The sequence below is a fragment of the Thunnus maccoyii genome, chromosome 16, assembly GCF_910596095.1.
Source record: "Thunnus maccoyii chromosome 16, fThuMac1.1, whole genome shotgun sequence".
Taxonomy (NCBI): domain Eukaryota; kingdom Metazoa; phylum Chordata; class Actinopteri; order Scombriformes; family Scombridae; genus Thunnus; species Thunnus maccoyii.
Window position 1 is genome coordinate 8,631,625 of NC_056548.1, and position 25,002 is coordinate 8,656,626.

A 25,002-nucleotide genomic window follows, 5' to 3' on the forward strand; every position below is an offset into this window, starting at 1 on the left:
GTATCTGTAGCAATAGTGTCTATACTAGACAAGAGGCAAAAATATTTGCAGTGGCAGCTACATGCTGTGTACACATTCCACTTAACTATAAAAAGTGGCATGTGTACACAGCATGTTTGTCGAAAACCTTCTGTGGAGACAGCTGCTGCTATGAAACTACCAAACCGCTGTTATAAATACAGCCTTAGGTGCTGTTACTTGTGGTAGAGAACTAACCTTTTGCATTGAATAGAGGTGGAGAGCAGTGCATCCCATGAATCTTTTAGATCCTGTATTTGTTTTTGGACTACAGGCACTCCATCGGCTGAGGTGTTTCTCTGAACTGACTCTCCTCTTGTGATCAGCATCTTCAGCTGGATCTCCTTCTCCTGACGAGCAGTCAGCAACGCCTGGTGCAAGAATCACAACATGTGCATTTGATACACTCTTATATTAAGCATTCAAAGGGGCATTCAAAGTGGTGACTCTGACTGACTTTCTATACCTCCAGCTTGATCATCCTGCTATCGAGAACATTTTTGTCAGCAGTGGGGGCGCAGTAGGTCTGCAGCATGTGGCTGGTGTCAGCCACCCAATTCTGCAGCTCTTTTAACCCTTGGGAGAAAAGCTGGTGCTCAGTGACTATGCGGTCAATCCGTGATGCCTTCTCCTACAGATCCAAAGCAGGACAAAACCAGAAATATACAGATTTAGTAATCTATAGTAGTCTCAAAAATCACAAATGCATTCCTTGTATAATAATAAAGATCTACTACAAAAAGAAATCACCCTGTGTATCCTCTAACAGAGACTTACAGTGACAAAAGAAAATTTGTGTTAAGTTATGGTGAGTTAGTACCTTCACTGTTTATCGTCTGTAAATAATGTTAAATCAGAGCTCCGTCCAGTCTAGTGCCTCTGTCTCCTCTCCAGCTCTACCCCCAGAAAAGCCCAAGTGCACAGGCATATTGGTAGGCATTACTGTACCTTGGTCAGGTTGGTTAAAGCTAGGTACTGAGCAGAGAGTTGCGAGACACGGTGCACAAAACCCTTGCCGGCCGCGTGTTCATCCCACAGCAGCTGGGCCTTCTCTTTCAGCCTGTTCAGCTGAACTTCGTGAGAGGCTAACTCCTCAAGCACAGACTGGAAGAGCACAAGCAGGTTATCATAGAGGCATGCAAGCTGACACAGATATAAGACAGTTACATTCAGACACAGACCAGGGGGTTAGAGATGGCAACATGGCAAAAAAGAAAGAGAATGAGATATATAGTATTCGGCCAGTGTTACTGATAGTAAGCTCTTGCTGGTCATGACGTGCAATCAAGGCCTCTGGAAACATCTGGTAGACAGTTTTAAACAATAAATAGGTTATAACAGCACTCTCTTTTATAAATGAGGCAAGTATTAATTTATATGATAGACATTTTGTTAAGACAACATGTGAGAGTAGCAAAGAGGAGCAGAAAGATGGCAGCAATTCAAAAAGTAAGCAACTGGCAGTTAGCATAAGCTCTTGGCATTGCTTCCTAAGCAAACAGAAAAAATGCTGAAACTCTTGTCATAGGTGGAATGGTGAGCTTTTGCAAATGGCAGCAGTAGTCAAGTTAGCACCCTAGCTCTGAGTGGTTGTTGCACTTTAACATGAGTGATCTTGAACATGAGGGGTGTTCCAAGCCAGGTGGATTTTGGACACTGGTACCTGTAGCTTGTGAAGCTCTAGCTTTTTGGCTGTGAGATCATGAAGCCTTGTGCTGCTCTCCTGTACAGCCAGCTCTGTGGCATTCAAGCACTCCTGAAGAGGCTCAGCACTTGCCTCAAAATCTTTCATTTGAGACAGAAGGTTCTGAAATACACAAGACAATTAAAAGACTGACAGGATATTTCTGTGATTTACAATTAATTGCTACAAATCAGGTTTTCACAATGATTCCATGTTGATGAGAAGGGATGATTAGGTGCTTACTTGTAGGTTTGTCTCTCTGTTGTGAAGATTTGCCATCATATTTTTCCAGTCCTCTCGGGCAGTGTTCATTTTAGCCCGAACTGCATCAACTTTGTCTTTAGCTGCAACACTAGAGACAAGCTCACCGCTGACGACCACAGCGTTCAGCTTTAAATGACCTTGCTCTCTGTCACTTAGGAACTCCTGAGGAGAGAAGCCGAAGAGATGAGATGTAGAAAATACTTGAAAGCCCCTTTTATGTGTTATTAAAAATAAATGTAAAACATCTTAGTCGTATTCATTTACTTACAGATATATTCCGTGATAGTAACACACGGACAAGCGGTTGAAAATAATATTGCACTTTGTTGGCACTCTTAGGGGTAAACTGTAATTCTGGCAGCATAAGAGCCTGAATGTTTAATGGTGTTTTACTCTCAGTGCTGTACCTGAATCTTCTGCAAGCTAGATGAGGCCTCATTGAGATTTTGGGGTACATCAAAGCATTTGGCTGTGTTGATCTTGGCATTGACAAACCATTGCTGGAACTCTCTGAATGCTGAGCGGAAACCTTGTTCCAGCAGCTTCTCTTTGCTCTGGCACTCCCTGGAGGCTTGAAGACTCAGACTGGGAACAGATTAAAAAAAAAAAAAACATACTTTAGGGACAAATCTTATTTATTCTACTGTCTCAGGCTTGTTGGTTCTTGTTGGTTTGACCACAGGCTGTTGAAACATTGGAGTTAACAGTGTGACCAGAAAAACAGAAACCTTTGTACTTTGCAACACAATCTAATACAATCTTGTAAGAAATATTACCTTTGTGAAACTTACAATTTTTCATTGTTGACAATGTGCCAGAGAGACGTTGATTCAGCTGTATGGTAACTTTTGTGGCTGTGGTTTTGTTTTATTCAATAACATTATGTTGTAAAGCTTTTTTAATACATTTTCTCCCCCATATATCTGAATGCGGTGGACCAAAAATTAAATGCATATATGCAAAACGATATAATACATATAATGCCCCAAAATACAGCCTCAGATTTTTCATTGGAATACGTCACAAACACAGAAATAACTAAATTAGTCGTCTTGGAAAAACTGAACACTAATCTAAGTTAGTATTAATTGCAGGGTTTTTATATTGCATTGCACTGAATGGACACTCCTGGTGTATAGTACTGCCACAGATTAATAATTTGTAATTCTGTGGATAATATCTAAAATATCTTCAGTTGTATGTAAATGCTAAATGTAGCTTCATGTTTTTCTTGAAGAACCAAGACTATTGTGTGCCATATTTGCATATTTTCTCACCTGTTATACTCTTTAATGAGTGCAGAAACTCTCTCAGACTGTGTTCCCATGTCTCTGGAGAACCGGCACAGATCATTGAGTTGAGTCTTCAGACTATCGGACATGGGTTCAGCTTTGACAAGTTCTTCCAAAGTGTCCTGGAAAGAAAACAAACAACCACAAAACATTCATTAACACCAGCATGACATATGCATTAGTCATCTACTGCTATCATTGCCTATTTCCAATTACAGTGATAATTTACAAAGCTAAGCTGGGACATACCTTTGCTATCTGCCAGCCTTTAACAGCCTCCTCTCCATCATTTTTTCCTTCTGCTTGGGCCAACCGTACACGCCAGTCGTGCAGCTGACGATTGAAGTCCTGCAGGTCATGCTCTAACTGTGCTGACTGGCTGCTGAACTCCTGTTCAGAGGTGGCTATCTGAGAGAGGGCAGTCTCCAGACTAGCCCGTGTCTGTAGCGCCCCACGTTCCCACTGTTCCCATGATGACAATAGGGCTGCTTCCTCTCGCTCCATAGCCTCATAGCCCCCAGAGCCAGTGTGATCTCTTGCCACTGCCCCGCATCTTTGGACACGGTTCAGCCTCTCTCTGCCTCGCTGCTTGGAGTCAAGCAACTCCTGGAAAGGGCAAATTATCATATCAGATCAGCTAGTTTCCCCCCTCTGGACTCAGCCACTTGGAATTCCTTTCTTAAGAAAGTGGTATCTCCAAAACTTTACATTTACAAAGATTTCTTTCTTTGCATTTTGAAAATCTAGTCTTCCCCTTGCACTGTCACCTATGCCAAGGAAATGACTACATATGAAAGCCAGACAAAACTTTGTGTGATATCATATTTTCCTCTCCTGAGAAAAACCTTCTTTTTGCAAAAGATATTCTGGATTGCTCCCCAAATACCTCTCACACCTTGGCTTTTCCCTCTGCAATACATCAGTTGCAACCTTTTTGATTTTTCTGTGCGGTACTTCTCTGCTCTATAATGAGTCCCAACGAGGCCTAACAAAGCTTCTTAAACTTGTCATCTCACTACTTTTGACAACCAATAGTTTCTTAGGAGGTCTTGACTCTAGACGTCACTGGAGCAGATACAAAACATGCTGGATGACATAGATCTTTAAATACAAGCAAGTAAGTATAACATTTTGAGATTCCTCACCTGCACCCTGGAGAGCTTTCTTTTAATGGAGAGTGAATCTCCTGACAGGTCGGACCAGCGCTGGAGTTCCTCTTTTGCAGAGACCAGCCAGTCATTGAAGTCTCTCACAGCATCAAGATACTGCTCATGCTCAGAGACAATGGTTTGCATGGACTGCACTTTACCCTTTGGGGAAGAAAAAGATGTATGAAAACATAAACATCAACAGCTGGATATGAATAAGGAACTGACTAAATATAATATAATAATATATAGTTTCAAATAGTATTTGCAAATGTTTTTTGTGTTGCATGTGTCTGTCAGGGTAAGAAGGATCAAACTTTTTAGCAAACTAAAAGTATAATGGTATAATATTTTAGTAAAATTAGTATACAAGTATACTGCTTCATCTTACTTAATGCAACCAGTCTCATCTTACTTAATGCAACCAGTCTCATCTTACTTAATGCAACCAGTCTCTCAATTTGGGCAACAGTGTGGCTGTGTTGCATAGTGCTAAGTGTCTGCCCTACAACAGTGTTTTTGGATGCCTCCCAGCTGCCGTTTCTTTTTGGCTGCCCCTCTATTCCCGGATTATGATTCAGCAAAGTTATTTGCAAATACTATTTTACTTATGCCTGCATGTAGATCACCTTGACAACAGCTGAGATATCAGCAAAGTGTGCATTGAGCTCTGCCCTTGACTCTGTTCCAAAGGTCTGGTCACCAGTTTTTTCATGCATCTCCACGGCTTTGTCTGTAAGTCGTGACAGTGCTGCTGCGTGAGCATCCACATCAGCCTGGATGGCCCTGAGGCGTTCGAGCAAAGCGGACTTCTCTTTGAGGCCTGGCTGCTGAGGCAGAGTCATCCCCACCTCCTGCTCCACTGACTCCATCCACTGCTGCAGTTGGCTCTTGCTTTCCTGAAACGTCGTCCACTGGGCCACTGTCCATTCAAGTCGACTAAGGACAATAATACAACTTTTATAAGCAAAGTAATTACATAATCCAACAAGTACATGTTACCCTGGATTATGGTGTTATTGTTTTCAATGACTCAACAGTTCTGCCACAGTACAGAAGAGGGCTCATTTCCTACCTGTGGCAACTCATAGAAGTCATCAACATATTGGCCCAGGCATCCTTCAGGCTCTGTAGCTGTGAACAAATGGCCTCCTGCCCCTCCATTCTGTTGTGTTTTAGGACCTGTTCTCCTTTTCCTACTGTCATGTTGAGCTTCACCTCACCTTCACCCTTCATTAGTAAGATATCCTACATGTACCAGGAAACAACAACAAAAAATATGGACCAACTATGAAAATATTTCTGTGTTTCAAAATGTGTCCAGACAACATTGTAACCCAAACAATATTTTTTGATCAGAGTATTATTTACTGACCTGTACCAGACCAAGCCTTTTCTCCAGGGTCTCTTTGTTGCCAACTGTGCTGTTGAGTGAAGCCAGACGCTCCTGGACTCCATTCAGCCAGCACCAGGTACTCTGCAGAGTCTCTTCAAAGGCCTGCTGCTCCTGTAAAGTGAGCTGGCAGCTACGCAGCCTCTCTCTCACACGTCTTAACAAGGTCTGGTGCTGTGACTGCAGCTGAGCTGACACTCTTGTCTCACTACCATCGCCTCGTCCACCCTCATTCAGTGCTTGGCCCTCTTGACATAAGCGCTCAAAGGAATCCCTGCACAGAAGAAAGTAAATGTTTAAATAAGCTACAAAGAGTGCTTTGATATTTGATTGGGGACATTCATTGCAGATCTTTCTGGGGAGGATTATCTATGTCAAGTGACATGATCGTCATAATTCTCTATTTTCTTTTCTTGGTACCTTTCTTTGAGCACTTCCTGCTGATATTCCTCCACTTGCTCGAGTACAGCCTTTTCAGGACCACGTTGCTTGGCTTCAAGCAGATCTGTTGTCATCCTCTTTTCCATATGCTCCAACCACCACTTGAGCTTCTTAAGGCGACCCTCAAACCTACAAGGAATTGAAAATGGTGTGCTTTTTCAATAATGGGCCTATAAACTGCTTTGTAGAACTGGGTTGTGTTTGTGCAAGTCTTTTACCCTTTCATGAGGGATGAACTGTCCTCCAGGATCTGTTGGTTCTGTCTGCACTGCTCCACAAAGCTGTCCCAGTCCTGTTGGATGGAGGAAAGGTGCTGCTGGACCTGCCCTGCACTGGCTTTGGGAAGATGAAGCAGGAGCTTCTCTCCTTCCTCACAGACCTGAGTGAGACGCACCTCACCCTCCTCCACACGTTCCATGGCGCCCTGACAGATAAACAAGATCACTATAACATTAAGCCTTGTCTTTCTAACTCCTATGTATGATGTTTTTCAATCAGTAATTTTGTGTTATTCTACATTTCCACCAGTCTTCTACTCTTATTCCATTGAGAAAGCATGATTTATGGTACTTCAGAGTATTTTGGCTATTAGTTTTACCTTAAGTTTCTGAAGTTTGCGTTCCACAATGTGAGTGTCTCCAGATCGGTCGGAGCATTCTTTCACAATCTCCCTCTGTTCTAAAAGCCAACGATGAAACTCCTGAACAAGATCTACAGAGCAAGGGAAAAGAGATTTAATATTTGGTGATGATTCAAATAGAATCAAGCTTAATCTTGCTAAAGCACAAGGACATTTACACTCAGTAGCCACTGTATGAGGCATGCCTTCCCATTAAAAATGTAAGAAATTAATAGGAGGCTAGTAGTGTGATGTATTGTACAGTATACACATTTAACACATTATACCATTAGTATTACAATAGTGTGGGGTGTATGCTACCTGATCACGTGGCTGCTGAGTAAAACTGCACATTTTATTCAGATTTGGTTATGGAGGTTCTCACCATTGAACTGCTGCTGAAGACAGTTCTGCAGTGACACCAACGTCCTTGCAGAGAGCTGGTTTACAGACTCGTAAGTCTTGATGAGGTCAGTGAGTGCTGAACCCAAACCAGCCAGCTCCTCAGAGGGATATTTTCTACACAGGGTGTTGAGACTCTCCCTTGTGGAGTCAATACTTCCCTGCTGGTTTTGCAGCTCTTTCTGAAAGTCCTTCAAAACATGTTTAACAAAGTAGATTAATTCAATTGTCACTTTTGTCCTCTTTAAGATAAAATAGATTATTTATAACACTAACAACTCACAAACCAGTGAGTTGTGGTACGTATGCTACTGTCAACATGTCAAGAGCACTTAAAGACTGAGATTAAAATCCTCTTTTCTCAAGTTTACAAAGGCACATCACTTCTACAAGGGCTGTAAGTCATTCAGCATGTGATTGATATTTAAGATGCACCTTTACTCTGCAGATGTCCTCAGGATCTGAACCAGTGGGTGACGAAACCAGGGAATCCTCCATACTTTTAAGCCAAGCAGACATCTGTGAGATGTAATCTTCCAGCTGTTTCCTTTGGGTACTGAAATCCATGAGGTTTCCTCTAGCTTGCTCATGTAGCTTCTGAACAGAGCTGATCTTGTTCCGCAGGTCGTTCTCCAGCAACTGATGCAATTGGAATAAAGGTTTGTGAGCGTTTCTGTAGTGACACACTGTATATGCAAAGTCTTCTTCTGCAATGTCAGGTTTAATATCTTCTTCTCAGTAAGCGCAAATGTACCATTACTTGAGAAACATATTCATTAAAAAACAAATATCATTGGAATCATGTTTAGTACCTGTAATTTAGCAGGAGTCTCTTGACTTTGACTGCAGGTCTTAAGCTCTGAGATTTTGTTCTGCAGGGTTTCGAGTTTCTGCTCCTTTTCACCTGCTTCTACCTGTTGATGCATCAAATGAGAGAAGCATGTATTTCATACCTCTTGGGTTGCTTTCATCAGGTTTCTTTGCTAATCTGTGAGATACTATACTATTAAAAAAAATCATTATGCAGTTACCTGTATCATGGAGAGCCTTGCCGACACCTTCTGACTGTCATTGAGGTTGTTCAGGCTCTCGTTCAGTTCAATCACACAGCTGCTTGTCCAGCTCTCAATGTCCTCGGTGATTTTACGCACATCTTCCCACAGAGCCAAACTCTGGTTAAGGCGATCAATGTTGTCATCTATTCTCTCAGAAACCTGTGGAGTGGATTAAATCAGTCACTCAAGTTTACTTTCTGTTATATGTTGAGCTTTCACATCTTATATCAAGTTGCAGAGTTGAAGACTGCAAAGCTCTACATTGCAAATGTTTTTTTGGTAGTGTCTAAACCAATTCATGTACTGTATTATTAATCTGTGCCATTGACCTCACATCGCACATCACATCCAAACATCACGGCGTTACTCCTGAAGTCAGACTTACATCCAGCCACTGATCCACGAGTGTTTCCATATCCTTTTTCATCATTTGAGAGTCACACTCAGGGATGTTCTTCAGTTCATTCACCAACTGTTTTCCTTTGCTGGAAAACTGGTCCAGTTCATGTTGCTTGCCAGCCATCTCTGCCTTGACTGCTTCATGCTACAAATTGAGAAAAGACAGTAAACCTTTAAGGAATCTGATGAACAATCATAATGGCAAGACTTTTTTTTTTTTTTTAATAGAATTACCTATGTAATACAGTAAATAACTGTACTGTATGTCAACAAGACACTGAGAATTAAATAATATATTTTTTTTTTTTTCTGACCTTGCTTAGTGACCTCTTGGTTTCCTCATAGTCCTTCAGAATGGAGCTTATATCAACCAGAGATTCAGTGCTCTCAATAATGCTGCTGATGGAGGTTTTCAGGGTTTGGTATTCTCTCATAAGCTCAACAAGAACATTACACTGTTCCTGTCTGTTGAAGAAAGTAAGGTTAAAGGTTAATGAGCTGTACAACACAATGAACTTCTTGACAGAAATGATGCATGTGAAGTTTCACTTCACTTTTCACTATGTGCTCACAAGTACAACAGATTTGAAGTCAACCTATAGTATAGATGTCAATGTAGCAGGGTTTTCTTCCAAAAGATGGTGTTTCATAGTCCTTTAATTAGTGTAATTGAGAACTTTAAGATACGGAAAACTTACAACTTACAAAGGTTTTACAACATGCATTACAAATTGATTACAAATTGATTATTTCATCACAGTATGGTTTAATGGTTACTGCCTTTAATATTGTCTTTACCCATCACTTTTTCATAATGTTCAATTTCAGACATTTTTGCAATATTTTCTGTCTTAGTAACATGGAAAACCCTTTGGCATTCCTACACTACCTCTCTGTAATGAGCCTCTTGGTGTCCTCCCATGTGGTCTCCAGCAGGCTGATTTCCCTCAGTACCTCCCCAGCCAACTCTGCATCCCTCTGGGCCAGTTGGTTGCCCTTGTCCCTCAGCCACTGCTCCTCATGCAGGTGTGACTGTAGCTCATCCTCCAGCTGATTAAAGAACCGTAGTCTGACAAACAGAGGGACAATATGCAGCTGTTGCACATGTTGTATCCACCTATGCATGTTTGGTACTAACCCACAATGGTGATAACCCCAATAATTCAGCTTGAGAATTATATCATGAACTGAATGTAAGTACTTTACCTCTGCTGTAAGGCATGTAGGCTGGGCTCTTTGAAGCTCTGGTGGTCGGCTTTTTCTTCAATGTCCTCCACAGCTTTGAGCAGCTGTTCTTTCCGCTGTCTGAATGAAGTCCAAAGAGCCCCTAAGGCCTCTGCTTCACTCTGCTTAGTACCAAGCAAGTTCCTCACTGCATCCAGCTCAGCACTGAGTGAATCGGCCAGCATGCGGCATGACTTATGAGATCCCTCATCAGCACCAATGTGGAGATGGCTTTTGCAGAGACTGCTGTCCAGATTGACGGCTAGAGTTTCAAGCTGACTAATGTCTGGGACAATGGTGGCCAGCTCCTGTTGCAGCTCCTCTACTCTTCCACGATCCCAGCTCCCAGCACTCTCCACAGTCTGTCTAAGACCTCGCAACACCCCTCCTGCCACATTGTGGGTCTGCAGAAAAGCCTCAAGTCTTTCCAGGCACTCTAACTGGAGCTCAACTATATGCTGGGCCTCCAGGTAGGGCTGGAGACAGCTGTCTGCTCTGCTTCGTAGGAGCTGTGCATCACCAGGCTCACAGAACTGACAGAGCTTCGCCGTCTGCTGCTCCAAGCTTTGTCTGACACTGGACTGCTTCTGTAAGGCTGCCTGGGTCTCCTGTCAAAGGCCGATGGAGGATTAGTTGTTGCTCATCTGTCTATTGACTATAAGTGGGCCTGGGACTGGAAAATAGTAGTACATGCACTAAACAGATGAGCAATAACTATTCTTACCTTTACTTTTGTGGTGGCAGGCTGCAAGTTGCTGATGTTGACTTGAGAGGCTGAGTGTAGATTTGAAAGCATGGTCTCACTCCACTGGGAGAACTTCAGCATGGCCTGGTCAAACTGCTCCACCAAGGAGAGGTGGCTCTGAAGATCCTGGATTCTGGGTGACAAAACAGCAGTATAGGGAGTTACATCAGTCATGCTTGAGCTAATTTATGAATACTTTTTAGCATTTTAATAAATGCAGGGTAAAGTTTGCCATGCAAAAAAACTGATATATAAAACCACAAACTAGTACTTGTACACTTCCTGTCCACTTCTTGTACAAATTTGCACAAACAACTTATGGGGTGCACTGGTAGCCGACCATAAACCGCAACATCCCCAGTTCGCATCTGGCCGGGGACCTTTGTTGCCTGTCATTCCCCATCTCTCTCTCCCCTAAATTTCTGTCATCTTGCCACTGTTGGCTATCTAATATAGGCGTAACAATACTAAAAATGAGACATGTTAATTAGTAAGCTTTAAAGGTGCTGATAGGCAGATTTTGTTGGCTTTGGACAGAGCTAGGCTAGCTGTTTCCCCCTTTTTCTAGTCTTTATGCTGAGCACAGTTAACAGTCTCCTGGCTGTAGCCTCATATTTACTGGACAGATATGAGAGTAGTATTAATCCTCTCATCTAACTCTTGGCAAGAAAACAATAAAAATATTTCCTGAAATCTCAGACTATTTCTTTAATAACCAGCTTCAGGACACCTGCCAATATTAGATTTTATGAAGCAGGTATAATCAAAGACAACCTGACTATGCTGAACTTGATTCATCAGACAGGTCATTGGACCATTAATGAAAACTACAATGAAAAGGTGTTATTTTCATTTAGACTCTATTACCTTTGAGGAAGGACTTCATTTTGAGTATGCAATCTCCTCTGCAGGGTCTCCAGCTCATCTTTCAGCTGCCTCACTGTATCTTCTGGAGCAGTGGGATACAATGATGTCCCCAGTGACACCAACTCAACATGAGAGAGTTCAAGGGACTTGACCTCTGAGTGCAAGGCCTGCAAGAAAACATACTTTTCTTAAGCAATTGTTTAACATTACAGTCCTGTAAAGTTTTAATTATTGTATGAATGAATGTGCACTATGTATTCATCATGTTGAGGGGACAAACAGTAAGTGTGCACAAGGGACCAATTATTTATAATCATTTATTTATATGTGTGTGTGGGTGTGTGTGTGCACTTCTATCTTTGTGAGGACTCACTGGAGATTTAGATCTTCAGAGTGAGGATACTTCAGTATAGTGAGGACACTTCGGCCAATTCTCACCTTTTCAAAGGACTAATTGAGGGTTAAGAGTTGGTTTAATGGCTACTCTTAGGGACTGGGGGATGTGAAAGTAAAAACGTGTGTGTGTATGTTTCATAGAAAGTTGAAAAGGTTCAGGACAGCAACTTTATTTCTTCAGAAAATAATATTGTGCCACTGTGTTTCAAAGAACTATATTTGTGTGAATGTATTGTACCTGCAAATCCTGTATCTCACTGCGGAGCTTGGCTTTATCAGCTGACAGACACTGACTCTCCGGTTTGGATGCAGATTCACTCCTCTCCAAGCATGAAACAAAGTTTGAACGCTGTTTCTCATACCTGAAATTTCAGTTAAGTCTAGGTTAAGCCAGCATTCAAATTTATTGAATTGCTTTTATATGCTATTAAAATCCAACATATGTTAAATTTACTGTATGTACAACAGCTCTTACTTTTGCCAAAGAGAAAGTAGGGTCTCCAAAGTGTTCTGTTTGTCCTTTGCCTCCTGTACGTTTTGCTCATAGCTGGTGTTAAGCTGTGTCACAGTCCTCTCTGCTTGCTCTTTGTCACTAAGCCTTCGAGCACCAGCAGACAGGGACAGCAAGGTTCCCTTCAGCCTTTCCAGACACTGACAGACATCCTGGGGAGCAATAACAGAAGACAGTGACCCACATAGCATTACCCAAGCGCTGGAAGACTGACAGAAAGGAACAAGTGGCACTGTGTTGAGCTTTGCAGATCTCTTCCAGATATTGCTGGTGTGTACCTTTTTTAATTAAAGAAGCAAAGAATATTAAAATAATTGTTTAATTAGAAGTATAGTGTTTATTTAAATTAAAATAGAAGAGTAAAAACAATCAAATACCATGTGGTTTTGAAGAGCTTTGTAGGTCTCTGATGAGGAGGTGCAGGATTTGATCGGATTCTCCAGTTTTGTATGTAGCTCACTGAGAGATGCTTCCACCTAGAAAATAAAGATCAAAACTAACTGTATGCCCATATTTTCCATCAATGTTATTCTGTATGTTGTCATGATATTAAAAAAACCATCAATCAGCCTATTTATTGTACCTCCTCCAGGCTCGTTTTGAACTTCTGCTGGTGAGAAGAGCTTTCCTCCAGCTGTCCGTCAAGCTGCTGTACGCTCTCCTTCAGCTCTTCCCAGTACCGGCCGATTTGGGTCAGACGTGCCTTGATACGAGCTGCCTCCCCTGAAGATACAAACTGGGCCAGTGCCTGGGAGTCTGCCTCCAGTTGAGAAAGAACCTCAGCACGCTCTTGAAGCTCTGCACCAACAGCCTGCACATGCAGACAAGGTTGAAAAGTAATGAAACAAGCAAAACTGCGATAGCCACCAAATCCATTAATTTGCATTGAAGAAAGATGGTTGATACATGAATCAAAAATAGAAACAGTGTGTTGATGTCACCTTAAAGAAGGCTGGTGGTGTTGCTCTCTGATACTATTTTGGTTTGTGGTTGATCGCTACAATACTCTTATAGTTACAGGATGTGGTGTTAAAGGGTTGTAGCTGTATGATGCACAGTACCTTCACTGTGTTGATCTGTTGCTCAAGAGGCAAAGTAGAACTCTTCAGGACATCCAGTTGCTTTTCCTTGTCAGATATCCACAAGGAAAAGGCTTCAAATCCAGCTCCAAACCGATCCCATTGGATTTTCATTTCTTCAAGAGTCTTAACACTGGAACACAAGAGTAGATATCATAAATGAGCTGTGCAAAAGCTGCAAATACACAAGATATTCTCAAGAGACTTTCAAATACACCTGAGTTACTATGTACATTTTGACTGTGTTGTATTCCCTTTTGTGGCAAATTCCACTCATCTGGTACAGTATCATGGTGGGTTTAACTATCAAGTATTTGCAAAAACTGTGAAAACGTAATAAAATCCACAATCTTACTCTTTTTTGAGTCCAGACTCTACTTTGTCCACTTGCTCGCTGAGGGAGCGAGCTTGTTGTAAGAGCAGATTCTTGTTTTTTGGACCAAGCTGGATTTCTGTCGCTCTCTTCAGCAAGGTGTTCATATGCGAGGCTTCTGCTTCACACTGCTTCAGCAACACCTGTTCACAAAACAAGAGAATATTAGTAGCTTTCTCTGTTTAGCTAATATACTTTCAACCACAGGATATTTCTCCAGAAAGTAAACCCAAAGACAAAACTTTTCTTACTCTGGCCTGGTCGAGTTCAACAGTCAGGCTCTCTGGACTGCTGAAGTTCAGGTCTCTCTCCATTGTTGAGCGTGCCTTGTTAACAAACTCATGCACTGCTTCCTGCTGGCTGTCAAACTCCTGCCAGGCTGCCAGTGTGACCTGGGAATGACAACGCACAAAGTAGTCTATACACAGTAGCACTTTATCTATAAAACAAAACACAGTTGATCCAAAAGTGGTAGAAGACATTAATAATGTTCTGTCTTGTTGATATGACCCTTTAGAATTATCATCTAATGGCAGAAATCCCTGATCACTGACACGTGACTGTACTGCCAAGCCAGCTCAAACCACATCATTATGTATGCTGATGATACCACCTATTTTGGCTGTAGCAGCAGGGGTGATGAGTCAGCATATACTGTAGACAGAGCTATAGGAGAGTTAATACTCTGCAAGCACCTCATCCCTCTGTATATCAGTGGTTCTGTTATTAAAAGAGTCAGAAACATCAAGTGCACCTCCTTTTGCGTGGGCCCATTATGCGTCCTCTCTAGCATAGAAAACTCCAAATAAGTGTCCATTTCAAGACTACCGCCGCCTTCCTGTCTACATTTTATAAAAGCATCATCAAGAGGGTGATCAATGACTCAATGTATCACTATCTTCAAAAGAAACTGTAAAGCCTCCAGCAGAAAACATCAATCTCTGCCCTCCATTCAGGAATTTATTTTTGCACAAATACTGCATCTGAAAAGGCCTTTTGCATTAACAAGACTCCCTCTCCTCATTCCATAGAGAAGCTGTTTTCTATTCACAAAATTTTAGGTAAATCTGTCAAGGTTTCCTTTCCTTTATTAATTTATCTATCACAGACAACATATATTAATAAACATCCATATGATGTAAATGTAGTATGATTTAGTCAAAAGGCTAATTTTCTGTTTTCAACAGACATATACAAGTATTTACAGGAAACAACAGACAAGACTTATCACTAAACATCACAAAGAACTCGGAAACTATACAAGCATATATTTAGAGCAGATGTTAATGCCATCCTGTGGTAACTAAACTGATGACATCATCGAGCCGAGATGTGTCAGGATTCAGCTCAGCAGCTGACAGTGATTTATCGACCGCATCGTCCATTCATTTCACAGTGATTCATCAAAACAGCACATTGCAGTATCGGGGAAAAAGAATAACCTTCTGAGTTTTAAGAAGTTGGGAAAAGTAAAGACAAACAGCTCAATCGGTCAATGTCAGCGTCTGTTCATAAATTTCCCGCGACCCTGTCTGTTCAGAACATTTTGCCAATATTTATACACAAACTGCAGCAAAATCATTTTAACCTTTTTGTTGCAAATTATTATTCTTCAGTAACAGTTGTGATTTACTGTGAAATGTTGCTCATTAACAATGTCCCAAAAGCTCCATGAATCACCGCCTTGTTAACATTGCTCACCTCGAGGCTTTGCTCCTGTGAATCCATATTCTGCTCCATTTTGCTGAGTGTGTTCTCTAAACTCTGCAGGTCCTGCTGCAGAGTATCTCCCAGACCCTCCTCAGCCTGGAGCTGCTGGCCTCTGGTGATCAACTGCTGGACATCCTTTCTCTTCAGCTTTTGCCGTTTCAAAAGTTGCTAGAAGAAGAAGGAAGACACAAAGTTTTAAGCAACAAAAGTTAACATTAATAAGTCACTTCTGCCTTCAAAACCAGCAAAAATAAAGAAGTCAATTAATTTTATTCCAGAACATTCATTTAATTCCCTGCATACCTGGTGAACAAGAAGTAATTGTTGGGCTTCTCGAACAGTTGGGCAGTCCAGTATTCTGGTGACCTCAGCCTGAGCCTCTTTCTGCCCCTGAACAAGATCATCTAAAGTAGTTTGTACTTCTCCCCTGAACTGCACACAGTCCCCAACAGCCAGTACCATCTTCTCAGCCTGGAAGATATAACAGAGCAAATACAGCATAAGAACAAACATGATGGATTGATAATGGGGTATGTATAGTCTATTCTTGCACATTGAAACATAGAATTGCCCTGATAATGCCCTAAGAATGTCTACTGATGTGTTACAGTTGATCACAGATTACTGTAATATTTTTGTATCTGTGTGTCCCTTAGATAAGTTTAAAATCTTAAAGCAGTATAATGTAGATTCCCAGGGGGCATATAACATCTGGATTGTATGTTGTGCCTTAATAAAACAAGCAAAAGCTTCACCTACCTCCATGAGGGAAGCAAGAAGACCCTTAAAATCAGTAGAGAGCTTGTTCAGTGCACTTCCTTGCCTCTGGGCATCGCTGTCTGCACAGATCTCGATCAGTACAGCCATACGGGCTTTCAGCCAGCCAAGATTCCCCTCCTGTAGCTCTGCATCATTTCTCAGCTCCTGCACACAACAACAGAGTGTGATACAGCCCATATGGTCAAAAGAGTCATCTGACATAAAACATTTTTACAGTCACATCTCCTCAATAATGACATTAACAAGCTAGTAGCACATCACAGGTTGCATATTGTAGAAGAGGGACTATATGGGACTAACTTACCATGATGGTAGCCTTCACCTGGCTGTATTTTCTGGGGTCGTTGGCTCGGTTTCTGAGCAGCCTTAGTTGGCTCTCTTTAGATATAAGCCAGCAGGAGAGTTCAGCATACCTGTTTCACACCATAAAGGGAAAATTCCACTTCAAGCTCAAAAAGGTATCAGGAATATTTGAATGTGAGAGAAAAGGTTGACTTCTCGCACCCTGTCAGGCACATTGTTTCAGTCATGTACATTTGTCAGGCATCAAATTCACAATGTGAAACATTTTATACAAAAGCCCCAGGTGAACCAAAAGTGGAGCCAAATGTCAGAGCTGAGACAATTACCATATCAATAACTGATAAAAACTTCCTTAAAATGAGACAAACAATATATGTAAAAATCCACAGAAAACTAAAGTAACATCTGTATTTCATAGACCATGACCAAAACATTGTATTTCAAATAAACTCAGTGCATATAATGAGGGGAAATGCAATATTTTCTTCTGATTTAATTTTCCTAAGCATCTGTCTACCAGGTGGTCATTAGATAACACTCCGTTTTGGGAATAATTACATAAAAATTATACGGCATTAGTGCATAAATATAATCATCACATTAAAAAGATAGATCTCTTTGTTGAGGTTTGGCGGTTGAGAAGCTACCCCTCAAAATCTAATTATACATCAAGTCTACGTGGTCTACGTGGTGACCACAAGACCTGTGAATGGTCTGGTTCAGGCTCCTTTATGTTTACTGTTGTGTCTACTTTATGTGCAGTGTCCTAATCACAACTGTCAGTCTCTATCTCAAGTGAATTAAAAATTTAAACATGATTACTTTGGGTATGAAAGGCATGCTGCTGCCTGGTAATGCACAACACACTATTGTTGCAACAGTGCTTCAACAGTCAAAAGGTCAAATCCTGCACTGTTTTTTTTTTTTGCTGCATGTAGCTGTTTGGTATAAGCAGGATTCATCAAAATAAGTCATTTATTTTTAGATTACTGCACCTTGTGTTGTACTCCTTCCATTTATCTGGGTGCTGCATTAGCTTCTGATGGGTGTTCTCAATTTCTTCACGGACCTCAGATAAGTCTTTTATGGCTGTGTCAAGGGTCTGCTGGGCAGGATCACCCTCAGGAAGTTTCTGACAAAGTTCCTCCATTAGTTGCAGCCTCTTCTCACAGATGGACTGGGGGCCCTTTTCCCTGAAGAAGGCCTTAAAGTAAGAGAACACAATTATTTAGTTGTGTTAGAAGTGCATGCCACGAACAAAGGGTATAATTTGTTTTACTCTTGTTATGAAAAAGAAAGTGTGCTAATGCTTTATATACAGTAAATAGGTGTGTGTAATTTCAATTTATTAGATCTAAAAGCTGCATTTTAACAAAATGCTGCTAAATGAGGACACAGTGCTACAGAGCGGTGAATTTGCACTGAATTATTTCACACAAAGTCAATCAATACATGACAAGTTCAATTGAGCTTACCTTCCATGCTATACTGAAAGCAAATTCCACCAACCTCAGTCGTGTGGTCATTAATAAATGATTATTGGTTGATTGATTGAAACTCAGCCAGGCACTCAGCCACTCCGTGCTCACCCTGTGCTCCTTGATGAGCCTCTCGCTCCCCATGCTAGCCAGGTGGCGGTTCTCCCTGGTCAGCTCCGCCTGGCACTCCTGCAGCGACACCATCAGCTTGCTCCTCTCCACCTCTACTTTCAGGTGGAGGAGGTGAAAGGGGGCATCTGTTTGAATATCCTGGGAGAGGAGAAATACAGAAACTATCAGATCAGATTCAGAGAAATTTGTGTTTTAAGAAACGTTTTAGGGGTATACAAAGTTTATGAAAAAACATTACCGTAAAACCGACTATGTATTTGTGCATTATTATTAATCATTTCAAGTGGTTTGCACCTGCAATCATAATTATAGAGCTGCAGTCAAAATGGTGCATATATCAAAAAAGAGATTCTGATTTTTGGTTGTTTGATGTATTGATATTTAGCTGTCCAGTGAAAACCATGTATCTCCAAATTTGGTCATTTTAAATTGGTTTTCACAGGACAGCGATGATATATTAATAATTAAAAAGACATCATGCAGTTGAGAGAAAAATACAAAATTAAATTTGTAGTCTAGTGCAGCTTTAACTGTCACTACTCATGTGACCAACCTTCCAGTGTTTGTGCAGTTTCCTGACTGTTTCCTGCAGCGACTGCTGCTCCTGCTCTGGCAAAATGTCTGTCAGCTCATCACAAGCTTTGAGGAATGTATTCAAGACCCGCTGGTCCAGCTGACCAAAGAACTCCTGCCAAAACATCACACATTTCACACTTTGTACAGGGCAGATGATGTCTCATTTACATGCATCATACTGTATTTATACTCTGGTTTAATTATATATATCCTTCTGCATCTGTTCCACGCTGTGCTGAGACCGACAGTCGTATTTAATTATTTTCAATTTAGAGAAGTTCTGTACAGTTACGTTCAGTATGATACTGGCAACCTAGAAAATAGGCTAATACAGGCATATGTTTTGATTATGTAACCATACGGCTAGACGCACTGTACTGTGCAGTATGGGTTGTGTATGATACTTGAATCCTGCACAAAATATATTTTCTTACTGTGTGTTTTTTGAGCAGCTCCTCTGGGTTGCCTCTTTCTGTCAGACAGTGCTGTGCCATTTTAAGAACCTTCTCCAGCTCTACTCGTGACTCATCAAATCTCTTCATGAGGCTGCTGTTCGCCTCCACGTGCTTCCTCCACTCTGTAGATTCCCTAATCATGGTCTAAACAAACACGCATAATTCTTTAAATGCAAAATTTGTTTGAATTGAACTCAAACTGTATAGAAGTGTAGTAGGAGGTTTACCTGTGAGGAGGCCTGGAGGTCTGCAACTCTTTTCTGCAGAAGACCCATGTCCATGTGCTGGAGAGTTTTACTGCTGTTCATTATTTTCTGGATGGTCTGGTGATTTCTCTCTATCACTGTCAGACACTTCTTACAGCTATGTGTGAAGGTCGCCAGCTCCTGCAGTATTCAATGTCAAGCAGTGTGTTAGCCATTTATTCATATGCTAAATATTATAGTCAAAAATTTTGATTTATATATCTATCTAAAAGTCATTCAATAAAACCGTTACAGTACCATATTGAAACACTATTATTATTCACCTGGCACTTCTGTTTAAAGTCTACAGGTCCCTCTGAGTCGGTAGTACTGGTGATATGACTGGCCTTCTCCAGAGCCTGATAGAAGCCTGTTATGTTCTTCTCCATTTCTTCAAGTTGAGGTAAAAGGGACTGAGACTCCCTCAGCAGAGGCAAACATCGTTCCCTTACCTGATTGGAAGAGAGCATGTTGATTAAACTGAATCACAGGTGACCGATGTGTTATTTTGACATCAAATAACAATCAATTTGAGATATAGCTTGACATTTAAGTTTAGCCTTGGTTTAAATAAAGTTTCACTGCATCCACTGCAGAAAACCACAACCAATGAAATTCTGAGTGTATACATGTAAAAATAACATTTTTACTGCAGCTAATTCAAGCTTTTACATATTCTAAAAATCAATAATTTGCATATATCATTTGTAGATTATAAAAAGTGGCAGCTCTGTGTTTTCACAGCTAAAGAGTACCAAAAAATAACTGAAAGACTAGTTTATTAAAGCTTTGGTTTACTGTTGGCTAAAGTTAGGGTACGGTGTGGTTATGCACACAAAAAAAAAATTCAATATTTTTAAATATTCTTATGCATATAACTCAAGCTGAAATAATAAATACTGGCAGAAAATAATATAATATAAGTTATGAGCAAGTTCAATACAAATTGGGCATCAGTATCTGCCTTAAAAAACTCTCCAACCAGTTAGCAATGAACACACACGTATAAACACACATGCACATATAAAAAAAAAACGAAAAGAAAACAAGTGCATGGCATACTGTACAGTATATTGACATGGACACACCTTGCTCAGCTGCTCTTTGATTGAGACCATCACAGCCATCATCTGTGAAACTTCCTCCTGCGGGGTGTCTTTGGTCAACAGCTGAGCGGTACGGCTCGCTGCCTTACATGCTGCTTCCATTGCTGGCACTTTGTGCTTGATTTCCTACAGGAAGTTGAGATAAACAGTATAATGATTTTAAATCATACAGAACAGAGTTGAAACATCTGTCTAACCTGAGGAAGAGGATGAGCGTATGGGCTGTTTACCTCGACATCTTGAACAAATGCTCTGACATTCAAGAAAGACACTTGGACAGGAGCCGTCATCTTCTCATTGGTTGCATCCATGAACATTTTCAAAGTGTTAATACCATCTTGGTAGTCTTGCCTCAACTTATCAACCTCATCTGCTCGTGCATACTGCCAATGAAACAGAAGAAGACAGTAAACTGAACATTTTTTATCTTTTTTTGAAAAACTTGAGCTGTTGGGATGAAAGCTATCATTATATATTTATTGTGGTACATTTGTTGTTCAAAGGTGCAATTCATTTACATGTTTGACTTTGACAAATAGTTCCCTCCATCTCCCGTTCAGAAGAAGAAGCTGCTGCTTCAGATCTCGTGAGACGGTATCATCGCAGGTCTCAATGAGGAAGTTCCCAGCATCGTTCATGTCCATGTGCTGCTGGATCCAGTGAGAAAGGTTTCTGAAAAAGTCCTAAAACAAGAAAGAAAAACAAAGACCTTATAGGTTTCAGAGTCACGTATGGTCTGTGTACATGGTAGAAACATTCAACATAACATTCAGCGGCACTAATAAAAGTCTGTACATGACAAATACTATTTATAATCATGTGACTGTACTTACACGTTTGGCATTCTCTGACTGGTTGAGCATCTGCTCAGCGTCCTCCAGCCATGCCTGCAGTGCTGCAACTGTGCTACTGTACTTCTCCCAGTTAGAGATCACCTCCTCCAGCATACTGCGAACACTTCGCACCTCCAAAGCCAGGTTCTTCCACTGAGCCGTGGCATCACTGAGGAATTTACTCACCCCTTCCGCTTCATCAACTGAAAATAAAAATGCGGAAACAGGTCAGTTCAGAGAAATCTGACTTGAGTATCGGCTGTATAAAAACAACAATTGATTATGTCCTCTGATTAGCCATTTGGTGGATCTTATGTTAGGTCAAAAAGATCATGCTAAAATAGCATTCCAGCTAATGTAATTATCACAAATGTTTCATGCAAAATGTAATATTATAATTTTTTACTTCTGGATGTTAAAAGAATGTTAGAAAAGAAAAGTGCAGCCCCAGAATGAAACAGTTCAAGAGACAAGCAAAGTTAGGGTTTTAATGATTGTCAGGCTGTTTTTGGACTTACCTTTGTTACAGGTCTTAGACCCTGTAACAGGAAATCGATAATATGACTGTTTACAATGAGCCCAAAAATGTTTATATATATATATACATATACGTATATATAATTAATTAATTAATTAATAAAAATAATAACAGAAAAGAGGCTTACTTGAACTGTCAGATTTTATATACACCTCTGCTGCTTGCTTGAGGGCTGTATAGATTATCTCATACTGCTCAAAGAACCTGTGGCCTTCAATGAAAGTCTGGAATGGAAAGGAAAACATAAAATAAAATTGAAATAGTCTGCTAGGCACAGCATAATACTAATAATACTTCTGCAACACTAATAATTTTAACTCACAAGGTAACTTTGCAACAGGAGTTCAACTGAGTCGCGTCGGCCGTATTTAATGATCCAGGACTTGAGCTTTGACTCAGCCAACACGAGAAACGCCATTAGTCGATATTTCATTTCACAGAATTCCAGTTTGATCAAGTGAGCATGTGATGATGTGGACACAAAATTGAACCTGCAAATTAAACACATTGATTAAACACAATAATCTTTTTTTTAAAAGAGGCATAGAGGCATAGAAAACCAAACATGGATGACTTTCTAATGAATAAAACATGATGATTTTTGATTACATTTTTAGATAACACAGTACATAAAATTACTTAAGGAAAAAACAGTTTAAGGTCTTACCGTTCAGCCATGTCTTGGAGCTGTTCAGGCGGGACGGGGACTCCATTCACTGATCTGTCCCTGTGGATCTGCTGGAAGGTTTGCCTGTGCGATTCCAAGTTTTTTAATACCTCCTGCAAAATGTAAACCCAAAAAGATGTTGCATTGCATTTCCTTTTCTACTGCACCGGTATAAAACAACAGCAATAGCATGGTGGATTATCAAAAACACACTGCAACTCAAAGGTCTGCTGTGTTACCTTATGCTGCTCTAGTTTTCTGTGAAGAACATTGGCAGTCTCGTCATGAGCATGTTGGATGGGAATGTCTTCCCTCAGAGCCATCTCTGCCCTGTGAAGCCAGGCTCCAATCACTCCCAGAGGACCAGGCAGGGACTTGTCCAGATGGATGTGCCAGTCCAGCAGCTGCAATTGACATCCATTAAAAAACCCCACTCTACCAAAGCAAGATCCCGCCATAGAGGAGGCTATGCTGATCAAAACATGACCACATGTTCACAAGCAGTCAGGCTACAAAAGAGTTTTATGCCAGTCTAGACAAGCTGTGGATGTCCAGAGGAGCGGACCGCCCAATGAACAAAACCTCCTCTGTTCCCATCTACTCCCCTCTGAACAAACTCTGATTCAAACGCCTGCACCCCACTGAACTTTCACTGGCACCGGGAGAGAGGAGCCCTGAGTTGTGTTTCCCTCGTTATGATCAGCACGATGATGCAATTTTCAAGCAAAGAAAAGCATAATGACAAATTAAATATATACATAAATATATATATTATTTATCCTAAGGTTGTGTTCACTTTAGTTTGATTATTTAACATAATTAATTCTCTTTTCTTTATGGCTTGGTAATATACACAATTCATGTTGTGCAGGTGTATAATACAGTCACAATTACCCTGGCAGACACACGGTCCCAGGCCTGCTTGACCAGAGCTTGGTCCACAGACAGCTTGCCGTCTCTGCTGACTGGCTGCAGCAGTGGATCTGTCTGCTTTTTCTTCATCTCATATTGTACACGGAAGTTCTTAAATGCCTGGAAAAGAATGGAATAAAAGGAGAAACGTGGTAAGAATTTGATCAATGTCTTTGTCAAAGCTATATAGGTTTGACAAGTTATATAAGTTATATAACAGTGTTCTGTTTCTTTTCAGGCCTGACTCACCTGATATTTGTCAGTGAGGTTTCCCTCTGCCCCCTGGGCTCTCAGCACATCTCTCTCCAGCTGGTCTAAAAACACCTTCAGCTCTCTCAGCATTTTCCGCTCCTCTCTCTGTCATAATTAGGAAACATTTTGCTTAGAGTCACAGGAACAAACTGATGTTAAATGCCAATATGTTGAGAAACTCACACCGCACTGACATTCCAGAAACACCTCAACAAATAAGATTAGATATTAAAAAAAACACACACAGTTAAGGACTAGAAAAAAGACTGAGCCTGTTAAGATTCCACAGAAAGTCATCCTCTACTTTTTTGCAGATTAGTTTTAGAAGTCGTGGTAGAAGGAAAGGGGTATGAGTATCATCTTCCAACCTCAAACACTACGTTTGTTAATTTAGTTGAACATACCTCAAGCATTTGCTCTATATCTTGGGGAGCAAACTATCCAGGAAAGCAGCAAGGCACACAGAGAGATGCAAACACACCACAAAATGCATTAGAATAGCAAGGAAAAAAAAAAAAGCCAAACAGAGAGAGAGAGAGAGAGCGAGAAGTGGGAATACACTCCAAACAGAAAGCATGCAGCGCTATGACCTGAGCTCTCACCTGAAGTACTGGCACTGACAGTGCAAAAGTTGGAATTGAGCCAAGAAGCAGCTTAATGTGCACACAAAAAAAAAATAAGTACATGGAAAAATTAAATGTGTGTGATGATGGAGACCAAAATATTGATGATTATATAACTGCTGTGTTCATGCTGTGATTACTTTGATTCATTAGATACTTCATTTGATAAAAATATGAAGAGTTGCAGGCACAGGCATACACCAATTAAGCTCAGCAGCTGATATAGCATGTTTTTTTTATTAAGAATTCACTGTTACTATGATCTCTCTCTGCATATGGTCATTCTCTATGAATGATGATATACTGGGTGATGTTTGGGAGATGTGAATGGCAACAACATACACAGCTGAAAAATAATAACACATGGAGTTAAATATCAATTGTAATACTGTATTTTGTACTAAAACAATGATATTTACTCCAAAAATTGCCATATGTATCATTGCCTTGCATGGACATAATACACAGTATAGTATGGGTGT

General features: G+C 40.7%; 1 protein-coding gene across 10 annotated transcripts in view; it reads right to left on the minus strand.

Moving 5' to 3' along the window:
* The window catches only part of syne1b (spectrin repeat containing, nuclear envelope 1b), an 86,950-nt gene that overhangs the window by 43,644 nt on the left and 18,304 nt on the right, over window positions 1-25,002 (minus strand). For 9 of the 10 annotated variants that reach the window (XM_042437052.1, XM_042437044.1, XM_042437045.1 and 6 more), the window contains 53 exons: window positions 24,302-24,334; window positions 23,895-24,002; window positions 23,628-23,765; window positions 22,973-23,137; window positions 22,734-22,846; window positions 22,389-22,557; window positions 22,194-22,290; window positions 21,529-21,731; window positions 21,214-21,378; window positions 20,926-21,078; window positions 20,678-20,821; window positions 19,874-20,041; window positions 19,572-19,730; window positions 19,324-19,488; window positions 18,867-19,001; window positions 18,293-18,451; window positions 17,699-17,907; window positions 16,705-16,813; window positions 16,380-16,544; window positions 15,924-16,091; window positions 15,612-15,788; window positions 14,162-14,302; window positions 13,893-14,053; window positions 13,520-13,670; window positions 13,042-13,269; window positions 12,836-12,934; window positions 12,423-12,610; window positions 12,186-12,309; window positions 11,552-11,718; window positions 10,664-10,817; window positions 9,922-10,547; window positions 9,605-9,784; window positions 9,030-9,180; window positions 8,702-8,860; window positions 8,293-8,475; window positions 8,074-8,175; window positions 7,697-7,900; window positions 7,245-7,452; window positions 6,839-6,951; window positions 6,459-6,664; window positions 6,220-6,369; window positions 5,782-6,073; window positions 5,482-5,654; window positions 5,036-5,345; window positions 4,404-4,568; window positions 3,508-3,864; window positions 3,244-3,380; window positions 2,374-2,551; window positions 1,946-2,128; window positions 1,682-1,825; window positions 967-1,122; window positions 485-649; window positions 217-389 (listed from right to left, as the gene is read on the minus strand). In XM_042437052.1, the coding sequence (XP_042292986.1) occupies window positions 217-389; window positions 485-649; window positions 967-1,122; window positions 1,682-1,825; window positions 1,946-2,128; window positions 2,374-2,551; window positions 3,244-3,380; window positions 3,508-3,864; window positions 4,404-4,568; window positions 5,036-5,345; window positions 5,482-5,654; window positions 5,782-6,073; window positions 6,220-6,369; window positions 6,459-6,664; window positions 6,839-6,951; window positions 7,245-7,452; window positions 7,697-7,900; window positions 8,074-8,175; window positions 8,293-8,475; window positions 8,702-8,860; window positions 9,030-9,180; window positions 9,605-9,784; window positions 9,922-10,547; window positions 10,664-10,817; window positions 11,552-11,718; window positions 12,186-12,309; window positions 12,423-12,610; window positions 12,836-12,934; window positions 13,042-13,269; window positions 13,520-13,670; window positions 13,893-14,053; window positions 14,162-14,302; window positions 15,612-15,788; window positions 15,924-16,091; window positions 16,380-16,544; window positions 16,705-16,813; window positions 17,699-17,907; window positions 18,293-18,451; window positions 18,867-19,001; window positions 19,324-19,488; window positions 19,572-19,730; window positions 19,874-20,041; window positions 20,678-20,821; window positions 20,926-21,078; window positions 21,214-21,378; window positions 21,529-21,731; window positions 22,194-22,290; window positions 22,389-22,557; window positions 22,734-22,846; window positions 22,973-23,137; window positions 23,628-23,765; window positions 23,895-24,002; window positions 24,302-24,334 (9,230 nt within the window). The remainder of the gene's footprint in view (window positions 1-216; window positions 390-484; window positions 650-966; window positions 1,123-1,681; window positions 1,826-1,945; window positions 2,129-2,373; window positions 2,552-3,243; window positions 3,381-3,507; window positions 3,865-4,403; window positions 4,569-5,035; window positions 5,346-5,481; window positions 5,655-5,781; window positions 6,074-6,219; window positions 6,370-6,458; window positions 6,665-6,838; window positions 6,952-7,244; window positions 7,453-7,696; window positions 7,901-8,073; window positions 8,176-8,292; window positions 8,476-8,701; window positions 8,861-9,029; window positions 9,181-9,604; window positions 9,785-9,921; window positions 10,548-10,663; window positions 10,818-11,551; window positions 11,719-12,185; window positions 12,310-12,422; window positions 12,611-12,835; window positions 12,935-13,041; window positions 13,270-13,519; window positions 13,671-13,892; window positions 14,054-14,161; window positions 14,303-15,611; window positions 15,789-15,923; window positions 16,092-16,379; window positions 16,545-16,704; window positions 16,814-17,698; window positions 17,908-18,292; window positions 18,452-18,866; window positions 19,002-19,323; window positions 19,489-19,571; window positions 19,731-19,873; window positions 20,042-20,677; window positions 20,822-20,925; window positions 21,079-21,213; window positions 21,379-21,528; window positions 21,732-22,193; window positions 22,291-22,388; window positions 22,558-22,733; window positions 22,847-22,972; window positions 23,138-23,627; window positions 23,766-23,894; window positions 24,003-24,301; window positions 24,335-25,002) is intronic. The other variant, XM_042437049.1, reaches the window with a different exon arrangement.